Source organism: Megachile rotundata, chromosome 4 (assembly GCF_050947335.1).
Source record: "Megachile rotundata isolate GNS110a chromosome 4, iyMegRotu1, whole genome shotgun sequence".
Lineage (NCBI taxonomy): Eukaryota > Metazoa > Arthropoda > Insecta > Hymenoptera > Megachilidae > Megachile > Megachile rotundata.
The window spans coordinates 13,251,308-13,272,074 of NC_134986.1; the positions used below are offsets into that span (position 1 = coordinate 13,251,308).

Genomic DNA, 20,767 nt, shown 5'->3' on the forward strand with positions numbered 1-20,767 from the left:
CGACTTTACTTCACTTCCATGGATCATTCTGTTGCGAAGCAACTTTCAACTGTCCGTAGATTCCGCTCTTCGTTGCAACTGCGTTCCAGCCTTGCTTCGTCTGCTTTCTTCCTTGGTGTTCTTACTTTTCATCGATTCATTTCGAACTTACGGCTGTGATGGCTATGGGAATCCTATTTAAATTTCTGTAAGTTTATATTCTTTTTCTTTTGGGAGAGAACTGACTTTATTGCTTTCTATGTTGATAACAATTTTAAATGCAAGAGTAGAATTAAGTGAAAGACTGAATGTGACAAAGTTTGACTGTGTTAAAGCAAGTATATTAATTTTAAAGACATGAATCTGAAGAAAATGAATGAACCATAACAAGTTCATGGAATAAACTTAAAATTACACCAAAAGGTTGCAGCAGACTATTCCCATCAACCTAAATTATTTTCTCCACTGTAACTAATAAAACTTGCAACTAATAAACACTGTAACCAATAAAAATTATTGCAAACTCCTACCTTTCTGAATGAATGAAATCCTCAAAGTTACTAACTCAATTACTAACCCAGAAGACTAACATCTAAAAAGACTCTCTTTGAAAGTAACAGTCGTGGTTGTCAGACGAAAGCATCCGAACAAATGATCGTATAATTGTTTGGGTGCAACAGAACGCTGACAGCATCGTAACAAACACGACTGTCCAATTCAGAGAAGCTCAGATCTCTGACTAGGAATGCATTCGGTTGCGTTCCTCGACTAACTAAGTTAAATGTCTAACCGGCGTCCATTTCGCCAGGATTGCATTAATTAAATTCCGTCCTGGTTGTAAATCACGTAGCCCGCTCGTGAACGAACCTGTACCTGTCTTTTATGACGATCGATGACACGAGGAATCTTTCCGGAGAATCCGGAACACCAGACACGTCGATTCGTCCCTTTATTCGATTATTCAACGTATTTGTTAGTCAAGTTTCCGAATAACAAATTCGTTTATCAATCTAGGTGACACTCTGCTCGTGTGTTCACACGGTTTCAATTTTCTGTCAAATTCCGTTTGTGCAAAATTTATTATGACTACATTGTAGAATCGCAAAGGCAACTTTGGAATTTTATGTAGTTTTTGACAATTTTTGCGATTTTTATCTTTGAGAAATGTTGGTATTTTTAATTTTAAAAACGTTTATTTTAGCGTTCTACATATTGGATTTTGTTATTTTTAATTTTTGAGGGGTTAAGTTTTCTTGAAAGTTCATATAGCCATATTTTTGATAATTCTTCTACTTTTCTTTTGTTATTATCAATTCCTAGTTCAGTTACTTTATTACAAAGAAAAATACAATAAACTTCGACTTGCAATATTTTTCAAAATTTCTTCAGACTTCAAATGAATTCAATGATTTCGATAGATAGCAGTGAATAAACCCTATGAAGGGTTATAAGAAGTGAGAAGTGTATAGGGAGAGGCTGAATTGCAAAGCTATTATTCTTCGTAATGATCGATCACAATTTCGCAAAATTGACAAGAAATGTTTTGCATAGCCGTCGGTCGATCAAATAACGAATCCTCCGGTGGAAGGACGAGGTCATCGAGTGGTCGAAGAACGAATCGATTCCAGCACGAGGCAAGTGGACGAGGAATCTTCGGTCGCGATCGATTCAACGTCCTCTTGGCCTTCTACGTTCGAGACCGATCTGATGGACAATGAGATTCTGGAGACCGTGGACTACGTTAAGTCTAGTCCACAAATTGTCACTACCACACAGTCTTCCTCTGAAGAGGTAATTCTAGCATTATCAAATATCTTCTGCACAAAATACGATACTTGATAACGTACTTCCGTTTCATGTACAAGATTTAACTGCATTCGGTAATTTTGTGGAAAGTCACTTTTGTATAGTTAAGTTTTAATATTTAAAATTTTTATATGGTTAGATTTGTAATTAACTCATTTGTAACTCATTTAAAAGTTTTGTGTTGTTACAATTGTACAGTTGAGAATTTTGTATTATTGCATTTGTGCAATTGAAAGTTTTGTATTATTACGTTTGGAAATTTATAATATCTGCATTATTCCATTTAGACTGTTCGAAATCTTTGCGTTAATACCTTTAGATATTTGCAATTATTATAATATACTATACAGTGTACAGTGTCATTAGAGGAAATTCTGTCGGTAAAAATAAAAATTTGGTCAGCGCCATCTAGCGGAATGCGCCCAAACCTTACTCCTGGTAGCAGGATCGCAGGAAACCGAAGAGGTATCCGGAGTAATAAGAGGTTTCCCGCGGACTGTTACGCGCATGCGCGGTAGAGCCAGCGCTGCGCCAGCCATCCAACATGGCGTCGCACGGAGTACAGCAAATTAATGATGGATTCATTTATTAATTACTCATTTCCTCTGTACAATTCACACACTTCTATGATTTAGAAATGAACTTTAGGTTTTTCTTAACATTTTCGTTCAAAATTCGCTAACAATATCCCGTTCTGATATTATTAGTCTTCACAATTATTAATAAATAATTATTTTCTTAACAAATATTGCATTTAGAAAATATATAAAAATTCATAGATTACTTCTTAACTATAAAAGTGCATAAATTGTGCTAAGAAAATGCGTAATTAATTATTAGGAACCATTAGTTCGGCCATTATGGGAGTCGCCATGTTGGAGAGGTGTCGCGAGTGTAGCTGCGACGCCATGTTGAAAGAGGTGGCGCTAGTCTCGCTGCGCAGCCATGTTGAAAGAGGTGGCGCTAGTCTCGCCGCGCAGCCATGTTGAAAGAGGTGGCGCTAGTCTCGCTGCGCAGCCATGTTGAAAGAGGTGGCGCTAGTCTCGCTGCGCAGCCATGTTGAAAGAGGTGGCGCTAGTCTCGCTGCGCAGCCATGTTGAAAGAGGTGGCACCAGTCTACCTCTGCCGCGCATGCGCGTAACACTGCGCAGGAAACCTCCTGTTACTCCGGATACCTCTTCGCTTTCCTGCGATCCTGCTACCAGGAGCAAGCTTTAGGAAACATCTCCTAGATGGCGCTGATCTAATTTTAACTTTTCTCTTGAATGATGCATTGTACTGTTTAGATTCGACGATATATAAAGTTTTTATATTATTAAATATAGATGTTTGGAATTTTTACGATACTATACTTGAATAATTTAAATTTGTATGTTAATATATTTAAACATGTGAAATTATTATGTTATTATGTTTGCATGTTTACAATCCTTCAACTATTGAACTTTTAAACAATTGTAATTTTTATACAATTACAATTTAAACAATTGTAATTTTTACACAATTACAATTTAAACAATTGTAATTTGTACATGTACATCCTCCAATTCTATATATTTGAAATATGTACCTCACCTTTTACCTTCCCAATATACAACAGAGGTGTTTGTAAATAATTGAACGAATATTTTATGCTCCTCTCACTATTAATATAACAAAGCCGAAAAATCGTAAATGAATGTTAATTAACAGTGGATTAAATGTGGATTAACAGTGGACGACAAGCGTGGAATCGACGACCCTGGAGGCGACTTTATCCAGCAAAGAGGACGATCCCGCGAACGACTCGTCGACGACTTTCTCGTCGAGCACCGTCGACGAGTCAACGATCACAACGACCGAGAGTCTGTCGTCCGTCGACGACACGACGACGGAATCGACAACCCTGTTACCGGAAGCGAGCGGAAACGATACCGTGACAGAAGAGGAGAAGAAAATCGACGTCACCGTAAGGAACGAGAATACGACACAGTCGAGCTCCACGAACGTCGAACTTGAACAGGATCCTCAACTCGTCAATTCGACGGTTAGTGTGCAGATAAGTCATTTTTGCATAATAAACAATTGTTGCATCTTCAAACACACTTTTTCGTAGATGCATTGTTCACATGCTTTATTTTTTGAAAACACTCTTTCAAGATTTTCAAGTTATTTCATGTATGTGAAATTTATTGAAGAATTTGTCTTTTGAATTATTATTATATACAATTGCTAATGTTATTTATTTATATTCTCTATATAAAGTAATCCACAAACAGGACAATTTAAAAAAGGTCTGAGATGTGGTTGAAATTATTAAAACATTTAGAGAAAGCCATCTTGCATCTTCAAACACTTTTTCGTAGATGCATTGTTCACGTGCTTTACTTTTTAAAAATAGTCTTTCAAGTTTTTCAAGTTGTATCACGACGTGAAATTTATGGAAGAATTTGTCTTTTCAATTATTATTATATACAATTGCTAATGTTATTTATACACAATCTCTATATAGAGTGATCCACAAACATGACAATTTAAAAAAAGCCTGAAATGTGGTTGAAATTATTAAAACATTTAAAGAAAGTCATCCTGCATCTTTTATAATTTTATTACAATTTAAGCTTGTCATTTTACACAACATTGTATATGTTATAACGTATATATATTATAAAGTATAATTAATTTAAGCTCATACAAAAGACAAGTACGATAAAAGTAGAACCAAGAGATCCTCTCCATATCCTCTACATAAAGATATCAATTCGTCCCCTTTACTGTCACGTCAATCGATCGATTAACGTCCGATTCGGACAGAACTATCGCTATCAATCTCCATTGAAACGAAAGCACCTAACCTGTTGCGATCAGGTGGATCCGGTGGTTACTACAGAGTCAATGGGCAAAGGAGGATCCGTCAGCAAAACGTCATCCACCGTGCTAATGCCGGACGACATTTTGGTGATGAACGTGACTGTGAAAACGAACGTCTCGGTGGGTCACATCCAGGGTGTCACGATAAACCCTGTTAGGTCGATTCCGCCGGACGTCGAGGCCATACTGAACATCACTCATAGACAGAAGGGCGAGGAATACGATTACGATTACAGCGAGCCAACGTTGCCGCCATCTTTACCGAATGTCAGGTAAGGTAAATAGCAGTCACTCAAAACGGTCAACTAAATCTACGACTAAATCTAGGACTACATCTAGGATAATAGACTTGATCTTGGGAAGAGTTCTGTATTTTCTGGGATATCAAGGTTTGGTGAACGTGGAATTCGTTTGGATTGATTAGGATAATTTGGAGGATGTATATAGACCACTAGATCCCAAATTCCCACGCTTCCAAATTCCCACGTCCTCAAATTTCCACGTCTCCAAATTCTCACGCCCCCAAATTCCCAAGTCCCCAAATTTCCACGTCCCCAAATTCCTACGCGTCCAAATTCCCACGTCCCCAAATTTCCACGCCTCCAAATTCCCAAGTTCCCAAATTTCCACGTCCCCAAATTCCCAAGTCCCCAAATTTCCACGTTCCCAAATTCCCACGCGTCCAAATTCCCACGTCCCCAAATTTCCACGCCCCCAAATTCCCAAGTCCCCAAATTTCCACGTTCCCAAATTCCCACGCGTCCAAATTCCCACGTCCCCAAATTTCCACGCCTCCGAATTCCCAAGTTCCCAAATTTCCACGTCCCCAAATTCCCAAGTCCCCAAATTTCCACGTCCTCAAATTCCCACGCCCCCAAATTCCTACGCGTCCAAATTCCCATGTCCCCAACTGCCCTCGTTCCCAAATTCCCAAGAGTTCAAATTCCCACGCCCCCAAATTCATACGCGCCCAAATTCCCATGTCCCCAACTTCCCACGTCCCCAAATTCCTACGTCCCCCATTTTCCCAAGTCCTGAACTTCCCAAGTCCCCAATACCCATATCTCCAAATTCCCAAATCCCCAAATTCCCACGTCCCAAAATTCTCAACGCACCCCCAAATGATCAAATCCCAGAAATCCCAAATAATCACCCCCTGAAAGATCTCTCCCCCTTTCCATATTTTCCACAACTTTTGCACCACCCTGTACAATCTTCAAACGTCGTCCACATTTTTCCCCGAGAAATTAACAATCTCAAGAATATCCTCCAACTCGAACCTTTTTTCTCCATTTGAAGAAATCTCAGCAATTAAGAATTTCACTAATCATCATGCTTCACCGATGCTTCAACTCGACACAGAATCTTTTGAAAGGAGCACTTTAGCCGCGCGTTTAGCGGCAACTTTTGCCTTTGCTACTTCTTGAGAGAACGTTGCGTAATTTGCCGCCGTCCAGAGAAACCCAAGACGTAGAAACACTCGAACGGTCCCCTTTAACGTCGGAGATTTCGACTCGGTGAAAAATAAGACGGTGGATTTGCACGTTTCTCGCAGGATAATTCCGTTCGTAGCGGCGGACGCTCTGGTGAAAGACAAGACGGTTCCGTCGCCTGTCACAGGATATCCGGCCGGATCGGTGGTGGTGCCGTCGCCGGAACTGCGGCCCACCGACACATCAGGCTTTTACGACATCGCCACTCAGGAAAACAGATTCAGCCCCCCTGTGGAGACGGAAGGTGAGACGTATTTTCACGCTGACCTCTTTATTGCACAAATCTTCACCTATATCGATATTCTATAATTAACTTTTGTTCTATTTATTCATTTTATTATAATTTCCTTCTTTTGTTATAGAGATGTTAGAGTATGGGGTACATTTTTTAATTTGTATGAAGAGTGATTTGTTCAGTTGACTTGACAGTTGACTTGACAGTTCTGTGCCTCTATTGACATCCACCTATAATTAACTTTTACTCTATTTGTACATTTCATTATACTTTCCTTCATTCCTTATAAAAAAAGTTAAAGTACAGTGCATATTTTTTATTCTGAATTGTATGCTCAATGCTTTGTTCAGTTGACTTATCAGTGAAGTTGACCTGACAATTTTGTGACCTCATTGACGTCCACCCATAACTAACTATTATTCTATTCATCCATTTTATTTTGTATGTTTTCCTTCATTCCTTATAGAGAAGTTAAAGTACAATGTACATTTTTTATTTTAACTAGTATGGACAGTGTCTTGTTCAGTTGATTTGTCATTGAAGTTGACCAGATAGTTTTGTGTCTCCATTAACATCCCCCTATGACTAACTTGTACTCTATTCATCCATTTTATTATATATACTTTCCTTCATTCCTTACAGAGAAGTTAAAGTACATTGTACATTTTTATCTTAACTTGTATGGTCAGTGCCTTGTTCATTTGACTTGTCAGTCAGTTTGTCCTGACAGTTCTTTACAAAACTGTTCATAAAAATCTTTGTGGAGATTCACGTATCAACCACATTGTTTATAAACGTGATAAATTTTTTGATAAGGTGGATTTGTACCGAGAGAGCCACCCTACTTCGACGCCCCTTACCACTCCACCGACTTGAACCTCGAAATTGGCACCGGGGTCACGGTAGTTCCAGCACCGATCACCAACCCCCATCGTAAAAACGACGGTAACTTCAGAAAATATTGTCAGACTTTCAAGGCAATATCTCTACGTTATTTTTTTTCTGTTCAGCCACACACTGTCTATTCGAGAACATGGAATACCGTCATGGGGAGATTCTGCCAAGCAGCAACATCTGCGTAATTTGCATGTGTTACTATGGCGAGGTGGTGTGTTCCACGGAGAAATGTCCTCTGCTGAAGATTGGCTGTCGAAGAATCAACACGGAGGAAACTTGTTGCGGGAAAATTGTTTGCGGTACTATTTCAATTATTTAACATTGAAATTTTTCATAATTAAAGTCCTTGAAATATCTTCAGTCACTTTTCTCTTTATAACGACTTCAGAGATGTGCAAAAAACTTTTTCGTGCAAAACGATAATTAGAGACATTTTTTGCCGCGAAGAGTGTGCAGGAAGATTGAAATGATCATTAACAGCACTCGCACGACTTCATTTTTTTTTATAAAACACGAAATGGAGTGATATTACATATAAAGTGAAAATTCATGAATCTCATCTGGGCGTAACGATAGTCTTTTATAAAAATATCTGGGTGTCACGTACCGGGTGCTGCAAGAATATTTAATTTTATTTGGTAAAATGTGGATGAGATTGAAACTTTGCAGATGTAAATCTTTTGACATACTGATGAGTAGATTTTGTGATGTGTATTTGCTAATTGTGTCTTCTGATGTGTGTCTGATGACTAAGTCTTCTGATGCAGATCTGGTGACTACATCTTCTGATGACAATGTCTTTTGATGTATATCTAATGATTGTGTCTTCTGATGTAGATCTAATGATTGTGTCTTCTGATGTAGACCTGATGACAATGACTTCTTATGTACACCTGCTGACTATGTCTTCTGATGTACCTCTGATGATTATGTCTTGTGATGTTCACCTGATGACAATGACTTCTTATGTACACCTGCTGACTATGTCTTCTGATGTACCTCTGATGATTATGTCTTGTGATGAACATCTGATGATTATGTCTTCTGATGTACACCTGCTGACTATGGCTTCTCATGTATATCTGATGATTATGTCTTCTGATGTACACCTGCTAACTATGTCTTCTGATGTACCTCTGATGATTATGTCTTGTGATGAACATCTGATGATTATGTCTTCTGATGTACACCTGCTGACTATGTCTTCTGATGTACATTTGATGATTATGTCTTCTGATGTACACCTGCTGACTATGTCTTCTGATGTACATCTGATGATTATGTCTTTTGATGTACATCTGATGGCTATATCTTCTGATATGGTCTTCATAACTGTCTTCTGATGTACACCTGATAACTGTATCTTCTAACTGTGTTTGAAGTTTGATACCTTTATACAGACACAGATCTGATATATATCTGATGAACACCTGATGACTACGTCCTTTGATGTTCATCTAATAACTATGTCTTCTGATGTAGATCTGGTAACCACATCTTCTGTTGCAGACCTGATGGCTATGTCTTCTGATGTATATCTGAAGACTGTATCTTCTAACTACATCTGAAGTTGAACACATTGTACAGACACAAATCTGATAAATATCTGATGAACACCTGATGACTGTCTTCTGATACACATCTGATGATTATGTTTTCTGATGTACATCTGATGGCTGTCTCTTTTGATATACATGTGATGATTACGTCTTCTGATGTATATTCGATAGCTATGTCTTTTGATGTACATCTAATGACTTTATCTTCTGAGATACATTTAATGTCTGTCTTAACTATGTCTTCTATATATTTGCTAACTGTATCTTGTAAAATGCGACGTTGAAAAAGTGAAAGATGACTTTCTTGGCTGAAAATTCCGGTGAATTTTTACAGTGGAAGCCAAAGAGTCTCCAACACTGGTGTTAGATCGTGCGGACGCGACGGCTCCATCGCTCCATCAGCCTATCGTATCACCAGATCCGTTCCGTGACGTGATCAAGACGGAGCCAGCCCCGGATTTGCCGTCCCTGATCGAGGACATGATCCCGTACCTGGTGGAGCACGGGATTACCACCCCCGGCACGACCACCTTGAAGCCTTTGCAGAGCCAGGCAACCAATCACCAACAACACCCTGCGAATTTCGATTACATGGACAAGTTAGCGCTGATACGTCCGCCCTACAGACCCGAGGAGAGTGTCGACAGTCTGGTCGCCAAGAACAAGTTCGCCGTCAATCAAGATAGCCAACTGAACGACGGAGTCGTGTCGGCTTACAACTCGAAGGAAGATCAGAGGAACCACGTTTCGGAACCTCCGTTCGATAAAATTAGCTCGACGCTGAATCACAACGCGAAGAAACAGGAGGATTCCGGTTACAACGTCACGGAACCCACTTTTGCGAAATTGAACGCTTCCAGAAGAAACGACAGCGTCGAGGACTCGACGACCAGGGTTCGGTCTACCACAAAACCTTCGCAGGACCTGGAGGAACCCATACTCTCTTTTGATAGTGTACTGGATCTGCTGTTCTCTTCGGACGCGGTGAATAACAACCCCATTATCGAAAATACGAGGATGCCAGAGTCGACCACAACCAGCAGGCCAACCACGAAGCTGAAAAGCTCTTCTGAACCAGCGAAGAGCACGGGACAACCTGTCACGGACGCTGCGACTGCCTCGAAGGTCCTGGAGAATGAGATTCCTGTTTCTGTGTCGAGTTTACTGAAATTGGCAGGATGTAACATTTATGGTAGGATGTACCGCGTTGGAAGGATCATCACCGAGCTATCTGGACCCTGTCTAGAGTGCAGGTGCACCGAGATCGGGGTTCAATGCAAGCAGCTGCAGTGTTGATCGATGGTCGGTTGTTGGAAGGCTGTTTCCAGTGCGATTCGGTTCGTTTGAATTTGCAGATTTGTCGTGTTAGAAAAGTACAAAGGTTTTGTACTTATTAGATTTTGTACTAAATTAAGCTTTTTGTGTCACACTTTGGGCTGAGTACATGTTTGGTCATCGACTACCCTCAGCAACAACTTAACTAACCTTGAAGGATGACGTTAAATTTGTCCTTTGATGAATTGATCAGTCACAGAAAAATGAGATGTTTCGAATATTAAATAAAAAAAGAATCTGATTCTCGTCGAACCCGAATCATAGCTCTCTGTTTCGTTTTACGAGTAGATTGTTCAAAAAACAGTGCCACGATCGCTGAAAAATTTCGAGTATCAGGGAATACTTCATAGCCATAATTTGGAGTCGAGCTTTCAATTATCACGTTCCCTGCAGCGAGATCCTGCGATCTCAATTACGGAACTTCCGACTCGCGTGTTATAGACGCGAGGAGCAAAGAATGTAACATTTCATCCTCTTATCATGCCAGCGAATCCTTCCTCTCAATTATCGTCCAATTTACGTAGTTGAATTTTATCTTGCTATTTATTACTTTATTTCGTGAAAATGTTTTTAGTTAACTGCTTTTTCGAAGATCAATGGTGGTTCAAGTGACTTTTCAACTTTAACCATCGATCATTCAAACAATGTTCAGTCTCATTAACTATTTTAGGATCATAGTTGGACTGTTCATTTATAAATGACGGATATAAAATATGAATTAAATTAGATAGAAAATATTGTTGGATTCTAAATTCTTTTTCACGTTTCACAGTAAATTAATTTAGACTGAAATTACAAATCAGTTAACTTCTTAACCTATAATTTTCTAGACATGTGAAGTTACTCATTGACGCCATCTTGAGACAAGGTTGAAGTGTTAGGTTAGATTTTGCATTTAGTTATCCTTGATTTTGCAGAGCATAAAATACAACACAGAATTGCTATGAAAATATGAAAATGATTTGCTAATTTTTTAACTGCAGTTACGATATTGTAGAATGTTAGCTGTTTGACTTATAACTTTTCATGAAGTTGTGTCATTCACAGCTAATTATTGCTACAACGTTAGCTCAACTGAAGAAAGTTAAAATGTTAAGCATATTTTGTTTTCAACAATCCTTGATCATACAGATAACAATTAAATTTGAATCTAAAATTCAATTGCAGTGAAACGAGTCTAGTTTTGTTCCAACCTCAATGTGCGTCACGAGTGCGTCATATTCTAAACTTCAATATGAATGTTAAAATTAAGACTAAAATATTTCATTATCATCAGATAACCTTACACGAAAGAAAGTTCAGTTTTTTCGAAAGTTCGCGCAGTTTTTATTAAGAATAACTTCTTGCGACCAAGAGTGACCTTTTTCAATTACTCGGCGTAAAGTGTCCCATAAAAGAAGAGACGGGATTTCTTTTTATTCTAACCGTGTCGTTGACCATCTCATAAACGCTCGTTGGAAAGGATCTACAACCGTTGGAAGATCGATCAGGATGTAATTGTGAGGAATAGCCGTTTCGTGCTCGGCAAGGATAAGTGGATAAAGACGGAAGTTAGCAGGCTGGCCGGGTCCTTCCGCTTTAACGGGAATTATCCTGGGATGGCGGTCGGTGTCCCGTTTTGATTTATCCGTGCAATTTATCTGAGCCGATTAAATGCAAAAGATACGAGCCTTGGGGCCGTACTACCACGGACACCGAATTATCTTGTTAAGTCAACCCCGATTTTCTCTCAAGACTTTACAAATTAACGATTTTATGCAATATACAGGATAATTACTACCAGAGAGGTCTCTACTGTAATAAATCATCGAGTTTTACTTCGTAACTTGTAATTCTCTTGGCACAAACTGTTTTTACAAATTACTTGTTAACAAGCATCATATGTGTGTCATACTTCCACATGTGTGTTACACTGTCACATGTGTGTCACACTGTCACACGTGTGTCACATGTGTCACACTGTCGCATGTGTCACACTGTCACATGTGTCACACTGTCACATGTGTCACACTGTCACATGTGTCACACTGTCACATGTGTGTCACACTGTCACGTGTATTCTCATACGAATAACGTCATTAATTATGTAGTTCGAAATATTTACTTGAAAATATTAGACAACTCTAGTGAAAATATTCAGAAATAGAATTTTTTGAAATAAATTTAAATTACAAATTACATAATAAAATTTTCAACTCCATTATGATAAACGTGTCAAGCTTATATCCTATATGTTTCATAACCAAAATATGTAGAAGTGAATATGTTTTATATCTCACTAAATGTTATGAAAAAGATGGTGGAATCTCGCTAAATGAAAAAATGGTCAAAATTAATATTTATTGAAAAGATCGTGGCACTCTAATAACAAAATCATTGTAGTTATATTTAATCTCGTATGTTTCTCTACAGGTAATGTGTACTGCGTAGACGTATGTAGTTAATAGTCTATTGTATGATATCTATTATACGTTCATTGTATATGGTTCATACGATACGGTGCTAATTAATCGACGATCAGTTGCTTGTCGACTTGTTGCGATATTGTTGTAGTTCTATTCGTTACGGTTCAGTTGATGCAATATTGTAGATCAATTATTATCGTTCAGCAAATACAATTACTGTAGCTCTTTCATTATAGGTCGACTGATGGAATTCTGCAATTTTTTTTACGGTTCAACAAATACGATATTGCAGTTATTTTTATTTTATGTAGTTCTACAGATGCAATGTTATAATTCTTTTTTTTGTTGTAATTCAGTGAAAGCAATATTGCAGTTATTTTGTTATAATTCAACAGATGCAATGTTATAGTTTTTTTTATTTTAATTCAGCAAATACGATATTGTTCTTTTATTATGGTTCAACAGATGCAATGTTATAGTTTTTTTTATCACAATTCAACAAATGCAATATTGTTCTTTTATTATACTTCAGCAAACGCAATACAAAATATATAAAATATTAAAGCAAAAGAAAAAGGACAAAAATTTTTATGTGAAAGCAACAATTTCGCCAAAGCTCAACTGATCGTCGAATGCTCATCGCTTTCGAAGTTCATTAAAAATATCCCTATGTCGCGTGAACAATAAAAACCGTGTCACGAAATTCTCATCTTATCATGAACAATGTTATCGTAGCACGTAAGAGTAGCTAGTAATGTAACGTAATCAATGAAGACTATAATCGCGCCTGTACACCTTTCATCTTCTCTCATCTCCTTTTTTTCGTTTAAGAATAATAGGCTAGATGTTTAACGAAACTGATCACGAAGAAACGTGATCGTTTCTATACGTAGCAAGACCGTAAAATGCCGCACAGAGGCTTGTACTATATGATTTATTATACATTTGTCGTAATAAAAGATATTTACAGAAACTGTGTTCTTTCTTTGATCTATTTTCGTGGTGATTTAAAAAAAGAAGATAGCAATTAAAATTAACTGTTGTGGTCTTGTGACCATATGTTAATATGTTAATATGTTCATATGTTCATATGTGAATATGTTAATATTTTAATATGTTAATATGTTCATATGTGAATATGTTAATATTTTAATATGTTCATATATGTTCATATGTTAATACCTTCATATGTTAATATCTTCATATGTCAATGTCTTAATATCTCCATATGTTCATATGTTAACATTTTAATATCTCCATATGTTAATATCTCAATATCTTCATATGTCAATATCTTAATATCTCCATATGTTAATATCTTAATATCTTCATATGTGAATATCTTAATATCTCCATATGTTAATATCTTAATATCTTCATATGTGAATATCTTAATATCTCCATATGTTAATATCATAATATCTTCATATGTTAATATCTTAATATCTCCATACCTTAATATTTTAATATCTTCATATGTTACATATGAAGCAACAAAACAACCACAAACTTAAAAACAAAACACCTATTAAAGAATTGCATTCTGCCAAAAAGTTAAGCTACAAGTTCTACCTGTACCTATTCACAAAATAATCCCGTTCATAAAATAATAAAAATAAAATAACACACATCTCCGTTGTTAAAAATTTTGTGCATTATGAAATGGATTTTGAAGCGTGAACACAAAACAAGGAAGCACGGTTTTACGCGGATAATCGGAAAGCAGATAAATGTAACGCTATTAACGTACGTGTTAAATTTAAAAATTAAATCATCGTATCCATTATAATTGTTATTATACCGTGCATTACACTGCGCGTCCATTTTCACTGTGCCACTCAACGTGTTAAATAAATTTTGATGAATAGTCATAATATCCGCATCGCTCGACGAAAAATTAATTCCGATTCGTTTATTTTTCAAATTTATAATATTACCCGGACCAGTTTCTCTTTCATGAATATGTTCATCAAATAAAACGGAATATACGAACGTGGCTGAAAAAATGGCGACCGCAATCAATGAATCGGGATGAAGAATATATTCTTACCTCTATTTCTGCGTTACCCAAACGACGTGAAAGCACACGAATAAAACGAGCTCCGAGTGTTCTTCGAGTGCGTAACGAAGCGAATTCTTCTGTGGAGGATTTCCATTTTGTTCTACGATACAGAAGTCGAACGAAAAAATTATGGTTAAAAATTAAATAGGTTATAAATGTTAGAACTGAATTTTTAGTAAAAGATAATCAGATTTGGTAAAATTAGATTTAGGAAAATTAGATTGTCAATTCACAGATTTCAACTTTTCTTTTACATAATTATTCAGTGGAATTCTACAATAGAAGTATGATCATAATGGTATTAATAATAAAAAAATAACTTCAGAAGAATTAATGAAAATTTTCAACTGAAAAATTGAGGTCTATAGTAAAAATTCTTTTGAAGAGTTAATTTTAGTAGTTAGTGTGTGAATCAATGGAAGAAAGAGGAATTCGTGTCACATGTGATTAACCCCTCAACCTATAATTTGTCACTGCTAGATTATTGTTATAACGTGAAGAAAATTAAAATGTTCACCACACTTTGCCTTCGGTCCCTGATTATACAGATCATAAAAATTGAACCCAAAATTTGCAGTGAAAATACGAGTCAGGTCCATCACATTGAAACTGTACCGTCACGAGTGTGTCGGTATTGTAGTCAAGGGGTTAAATAAATAAATAAGAGAAATGTAACAACTGGTATCAGGTAAAAAAATACTAGGATTACGGGAACCGCGGTACGATATCGACTTTATTGCAGGCAATCGATTGTTTCGATACACAATGGGGAATAAGGGGTAGTTTGAAACAACCCCCGTTAAATATGCCCGTGACTGAATCACAGCGTATATAATCGCATTTATATCCCAATAGTTATATTTACAGATATATCGTATTATCGTTACTATCTCAATCGTGTCGACTAACATAATCACAGCCAGTTCGCCTCAAGTATGTATGTGTATATGTATGTATAATAATGTATCGGTAAACAAGTAGGTACAATGATCGACTAAATTGCCATGGGGGAAGAACACATCATTCTTCGTTCGAATTCATCATAAATCACCCTTGAAAGTAGACTAGAACATTTCTCGATAAACTACAGCTTTTGCATCTCAAATTTCGGGGCTCATTTTGCAACCCTTACTGATGGTAATTTGAGGGAAATCATTTTATGATTCTTTGGTTCTCGATGAAAATCAAATATAATTAGAATAAATAAAATTTACAAAGTCTAAAAGAAATTTACAAGGTCCAAGTAAAATTTGCAATATTTTTGTTTACTCTAAATGTTGAGATAATTTTGCAATTTATTTTGAAATAGTTTGTATGTTTTTTTTTTGGATGCAGTTGGAGAAATGTTGCGAAATTTGAACGATGTTTCAAGAGGATTTGTGAGTAATTCGAGCACAATTCGGCTCTACTATACCACTATCGAATACTTTCTACGTATAATTATAAATGTATTCTTTTGGCAGTATCGTTAATGCCTCGCGATGCAATTAAAGACGCTAATTAGACCCTAAGGCTCCAGGAGAAATTCTCCGATTGCCTAAAAATCTTCGATTCCATATTCATTTTCAAAACGTCCCATTTGAAGTTCAAGCCTCTAACAGAACACAATTTTCAACAATTTCCTACATAAAACTATCCAGCTCGTCAAATGTGGACTTTTGAAGACGAATTACAAGAATCCAAGAGTGTCTGATGACCCCAAACATCATCTTGAGAAACATTTTTATTCCCTCGATTGCACAGAAATTAACAAGGTTGAACAATTCCATCGAAACACGAATTGAAGCACCAATTATCACCTTTTGCAAAATTTTGCGAAATTAGCAAAATAATGAATAAAGCTACGCTAAATGTTTCTAATATCTTTTCCACTAAAAACTTCGATTAACTAATCCGCAATCGAGGATCGTTTAATCGAACGTGTTCGGGGCGAGCCGATAAAAGACACTTTTCGCTTAAAGCTAAGGGTGTGGCGTTGTAAATGGAGAGGGTGAGGATTTGGAGAGTTTCTAGGGAACAAGATGTACGATTAGAGCGTTGAAAAGGTACTAAGGTTTTGATAAGAATTCCAGTCTCGTACGCGTGAAAAATTCACCTGGTATACTTGACAATTTAGGGAATTTCTTTCTTCGCCTCTCTTTTATTCTACCAGATTCTCGCCGATACACTTAAAACATGGACACAGGAATTCCACCGGGAATTCTCTTTGATAATCGTCTTTTGATTTTGGTTATAAATTTCATTCTTACAGATTACTTCAACTTTTAGCACCATAACTTCAACGTTACATTCATTAAATTATTTATTTATTTTTGGTTCGATTTTTCTGTTTTTTTTTCTCAACATTTACTTCCACTGTATATGAGGTTAATTTAATACATTTACTGGATTAACACATATTTATTCAAATTTTCTTTCTAGTATTTACATGTCATTCACGTACGAAAGTAGTTCAAATTTCCCGCTTAAATGGAGCACCGCAGTGCTTCTATTCCTGTGTCCATGATTCGAAGTTTAAGGAATTTAAAATTAATCGTTGGTCGGCAATCAGCTTGGACAGTTTTAAATAATATTTGGCAGTGAGAAGACAAATATCTAGAACTTAAAAATTGCAGTAAATACGAATAAAAAGTCTATAAAATGAAGGCAGCAATACTTCTGCAAAATTGAGTGCAAAATATGGTTTTCAAATTTGCCGCCATCTTTTGAAGCGATAAAAATTCGTAGTGGGAGTACAAGTTAAAAATATATAAAAGTACATTGATGTATTTGTTATAAATATTAGAACACTTGAAGTTTAAAGTAAATATTTAATGAATTGTTTGATGTACCATAAATTATGGATGACATAAGTGCTGGATGTTGTAAAACACCCTATATATTGCCATCCACCATAAATTATATATATAAAATAACTGTTCTATCCACCAAAAATGTAAAGCAGTAAATAACATAACAAATAATTTACATATAATTAATAAGAATAAAATATATATATAAATAATTTAAAAAATGTCAAGTGTTCGTATATTTATAAAAAAGGAGTTGCAATAAAAATAAATAGTAAAAAAAGTGTTAAGACGCGAATAAATAATGACGATCGAAATGTAAAAGCAGTCGATGGGGAACGGTAGAAAAAGAGTAAAATTGCGATAGAATGAGCGATCGCGAATCGAGCAGAGCGTCGTATAATTTTTCAAAGCGAAATCAGGTCGATTCGAGACGCGTCGACGTCTTCGACAACGAGGTTTTTGACTCGACGACCATCCACTTTAACCGGGAAAATGCATCGCGCCGTACAATCGTTTCGGGGGAAAAGGAAATGCGAACGATGAATCGAGAAATCGAGAGCTGAATCTCTCGAGCCACGCAATTTCCTCGGGTTTCGTCAAGAAAAATGTTCTGTGGAGGACGTCGTTTCCAACGAATTCCCTCGCTTAAATAACGAACTTACTGCTCTACTTTTCTTATCGGTAATTAATATCGAAGAATTCATCGAAACACCCTTATCGATTAACGTTTAAGCTGCGTGCAGACTTGGCGGGAAATTAGAAATTTTATCGAAAAACCTCTCATAAATAATTTTTACGTTCTGTATATAAATTATACATTTTATGTATAAATTATTATTTTTGTTTATAAATTATACATTTCGTGTATGAATCGTTTTTTCATTGCTGAAAAATTTTCATTGCCAATGGGTTTCATGGTTGCATCAAAAAGAGTAACGTAGAAACATTTAATTGTGACGTTTTTCAAATATTAATTAGTGGTTTACTTACACCCTAAAATGCTTAGCAAGCTTTACATTATCAAAAGTGCAAAATTATGGTTGCATATAAAAATTGGATGAAGTGAATTTTTATAACTTTGTCAGAAAAATTTTAACAAAAGTGTCACATCAACAATATTCATTTACGTGATTTTGCACAAATAAATAGCACCCATTGGCAGAATAAACATATTGCACAATAAACATATTATAATCTAGATTATGAATTAGAACAACTGGAAGTTGAAACAATATAACATCAAAACGAAGACAATATATTTTATTAAATTTAACCTAACAGCAGTAGAAAATATGAGGATTTAAAAATACATATAACTATCAACAAAGTTAATGGAAGTACTTGATCAAGCTTGAACTTGATCAAACTTTATGAAACTTAAAGAACTTGATCAAACTTGAAGAACCTGATCAAATTTGATCAAACTTGATGAAACTTGAACTTCACCAAACCTGATCAAACTTGATAATACTTGAACTTCACCAAACTTGACGAAACTTAATGAAACTTGAACTTCACCAAACTTGATAGAACTTGAATTTCACCAAACTTGATAGAACTTGAATTTCACCAAACTTGATGAAACTTGAACTTGACCTAACTTGATCAAACTTGAAGAACTTGATCAAACATGAAGCTTGAAGAAAAAGAATATACAAACCACATGCTGATCGCCATTCTGCATACAGCCTGAAACAAAGACCTACACATTATCGATCAACAAATCCTCTCTTACTCTAATCGATTGTACACTCATAATCATCGTCCGACATTCACCACGAGTTCGATAATCATAGTCAGATCATTGATCATTTGTCACTATGTGAATCAATGATGAATTCATCGAAGACTCACGGAGTAGCCCTTAATTAATTCCATGGAGTAATTTATTTGATACGAAATAAACTAGCCCATTACGGTCTAATTCTCCCACTTCTTTCACTAGGTTGTACACTCGGGTACGCTACGTCGAACCTCGAAGCGTCTTAAACGCTCAATTACACCGAGAAGTCGAGCGATCTGTACGACGCTCAAGCGTTCGTTTATCCTCGAAACCGACGATTCGTTCTGCCTTGGAGAAACCTTCAGGATACGACTAATCCGGTGATTAGAGAACCTGTGGAGGCAAATTTCCTCCGGAATTCTTCTGCTTCCTCTGAGTCCAAGAATATTCGAGCTAAACTCGCAGCTGACCTCTTAATCCATGATCACCGATGTGAATCTCTTCTTAATCCAATGTGAATTTTGATCATTTGTGTCCTAGGTACTGTGTCATCGATACTTCCAATCTTCAAGGAGATAATTGTGATAGAGTTCAACCGGGGTAAGCAAACATTGCTGAAGAGCTCTTTCGACATTTTACTTAAGACAGTATGGCGATGTTCCTAGATTCAACATTAAATTGTCAGAAGGTTGCAAAACATTGATCCTACACTTGATCGTTTCACGTCAACACATTCTTGGACAGCAGCACATTTGGAGTCCCAGATGAGTCCCATTAATACCCATAATCAACCCTTCAACCCTCACAGTCCCAGAAAACTCAGCACGTGCAAGAAGCTGTGTCATCCAAGGCTGCACCTTCCCTGCGTCGAAAAATCCAGACATTCCTTTCCAGACATTCCCTCCAGAATGTGGCAATATATTCAGTCTAGAATAGGCATATCTGACATGGGTCATTTCCATCGTCACAGGATATTCAGTTGGACGAGGTTCCAACGTTGATCTACTCGAAAACGCTCTCAGCAGCCTCCCTGATCTTGACGATGAGGAAGGACCGCCTGCAGAGCTTGACGAGCAGCTCGATCCTCTGTCAGGATGGCTTCCTGAGCTGGGGCAGCGCGATCAGGTAGATGTTGCCCAGAATAGCGCCGACAACCAGCAGCATCACGCTGATCGCTGATAGGAGACGCACGAACCTGACGAATCTCCGGCCTCTGGCGTCCTTCTTGCTTTGGTTCGGGAATACTGCTAGACCCAGAAGAGGTCCTGCCAGGGCGCCGGCCACGTGTGCAGCCCATCCGACGCGGCCGCAGCCTAGAAGAGCTGGTATTGGCAGCGATGCCACGTCCGCGCTGGCTAAGAGTAGTACTGCGCCTAGACGCCAACCGGCGTAGCGTAACTCTCCGTGACACTGTAATTATAATTACAGTGGGGTGAGTTGCAGGAGGCAGGTGGAGTGAGTTAGATGGGAGAAAAGAAGAGAGGAAGAATTGAGGAGTTTGGGAGACACGTTTGGGCATTATTTGTGTTTTATAGATAGTGTGTGGATGTGTGGATCCGAATCCCTAACTTCTGAAATTTCTAATTTGTCAAATTCATAAGTTCCTCAAATTTTAAATATTCAAATCCTAA

General features: G+C 37.0%; 2 protein-coding genes across 2 annotated transcripts in view; one reads left to right on the forward strand and one right to left on the reverse strand.

Moving 5' to 3' along the window:
* The window catches only part of LOC100881394 (uncharacterized), a 68,270-nt gene extending 54,738 nt beyond the window's left edge, over window positions 1–13,532 (forward strand). Inside the window, exons 8-14 of the mRNA XM_012289217.2 lie at window positions 1,531–1,770; window positions 3,500–3,811; window positions 4,633–4,907; window positions 6,191–6,372; window positions 7,180–7,308; window positions 7,374–7,559; window positions 9,154–13,532. Coding sequence (XP_012144607.2) covers window positions 1,531–1,770; window positions 3,500–3,811; window positions 4,633–4,907; window positions 6,191–6,372; window positions 7,180–7,308; window positions 7,374–7,559; window positions 9,154–10,115 — 2,286 coding nt within the window. The 3' untranslated portion in view covers window positions 10,116–13,532. The remainder of the gene's footprint in view (window positions 1–1,530; window positions 1,771–3,499; window positions 3,812–4,632; window positions 4,908–6,190; window positions 6,373–7,179; window positions 7,309–7,373; window positions 7,560–9,153) is intronic.
* Window positions 13,533–15,326: 1,794 nt separating this feature from the next.
* The window catches only part of rho-6 (serine protease rhomboid 6), a 167,924-nt gene continuing 162,483 nt past the window's right edge, over window positions 15,327–20,767 (reverse strand). Inside the window, exon 5 of the mRNA XM_003704967.2 lies at window positions 15,327–20,546. Coding sequence (XP_003705015.2) covers window positions 20,226–20,546 — 321 coding nt within the window. The 3' untranslated portion in view covers window positions 15,327–20,225. The remainder of the gene's footprint in view (window positions 20,547–20,767) is intronic.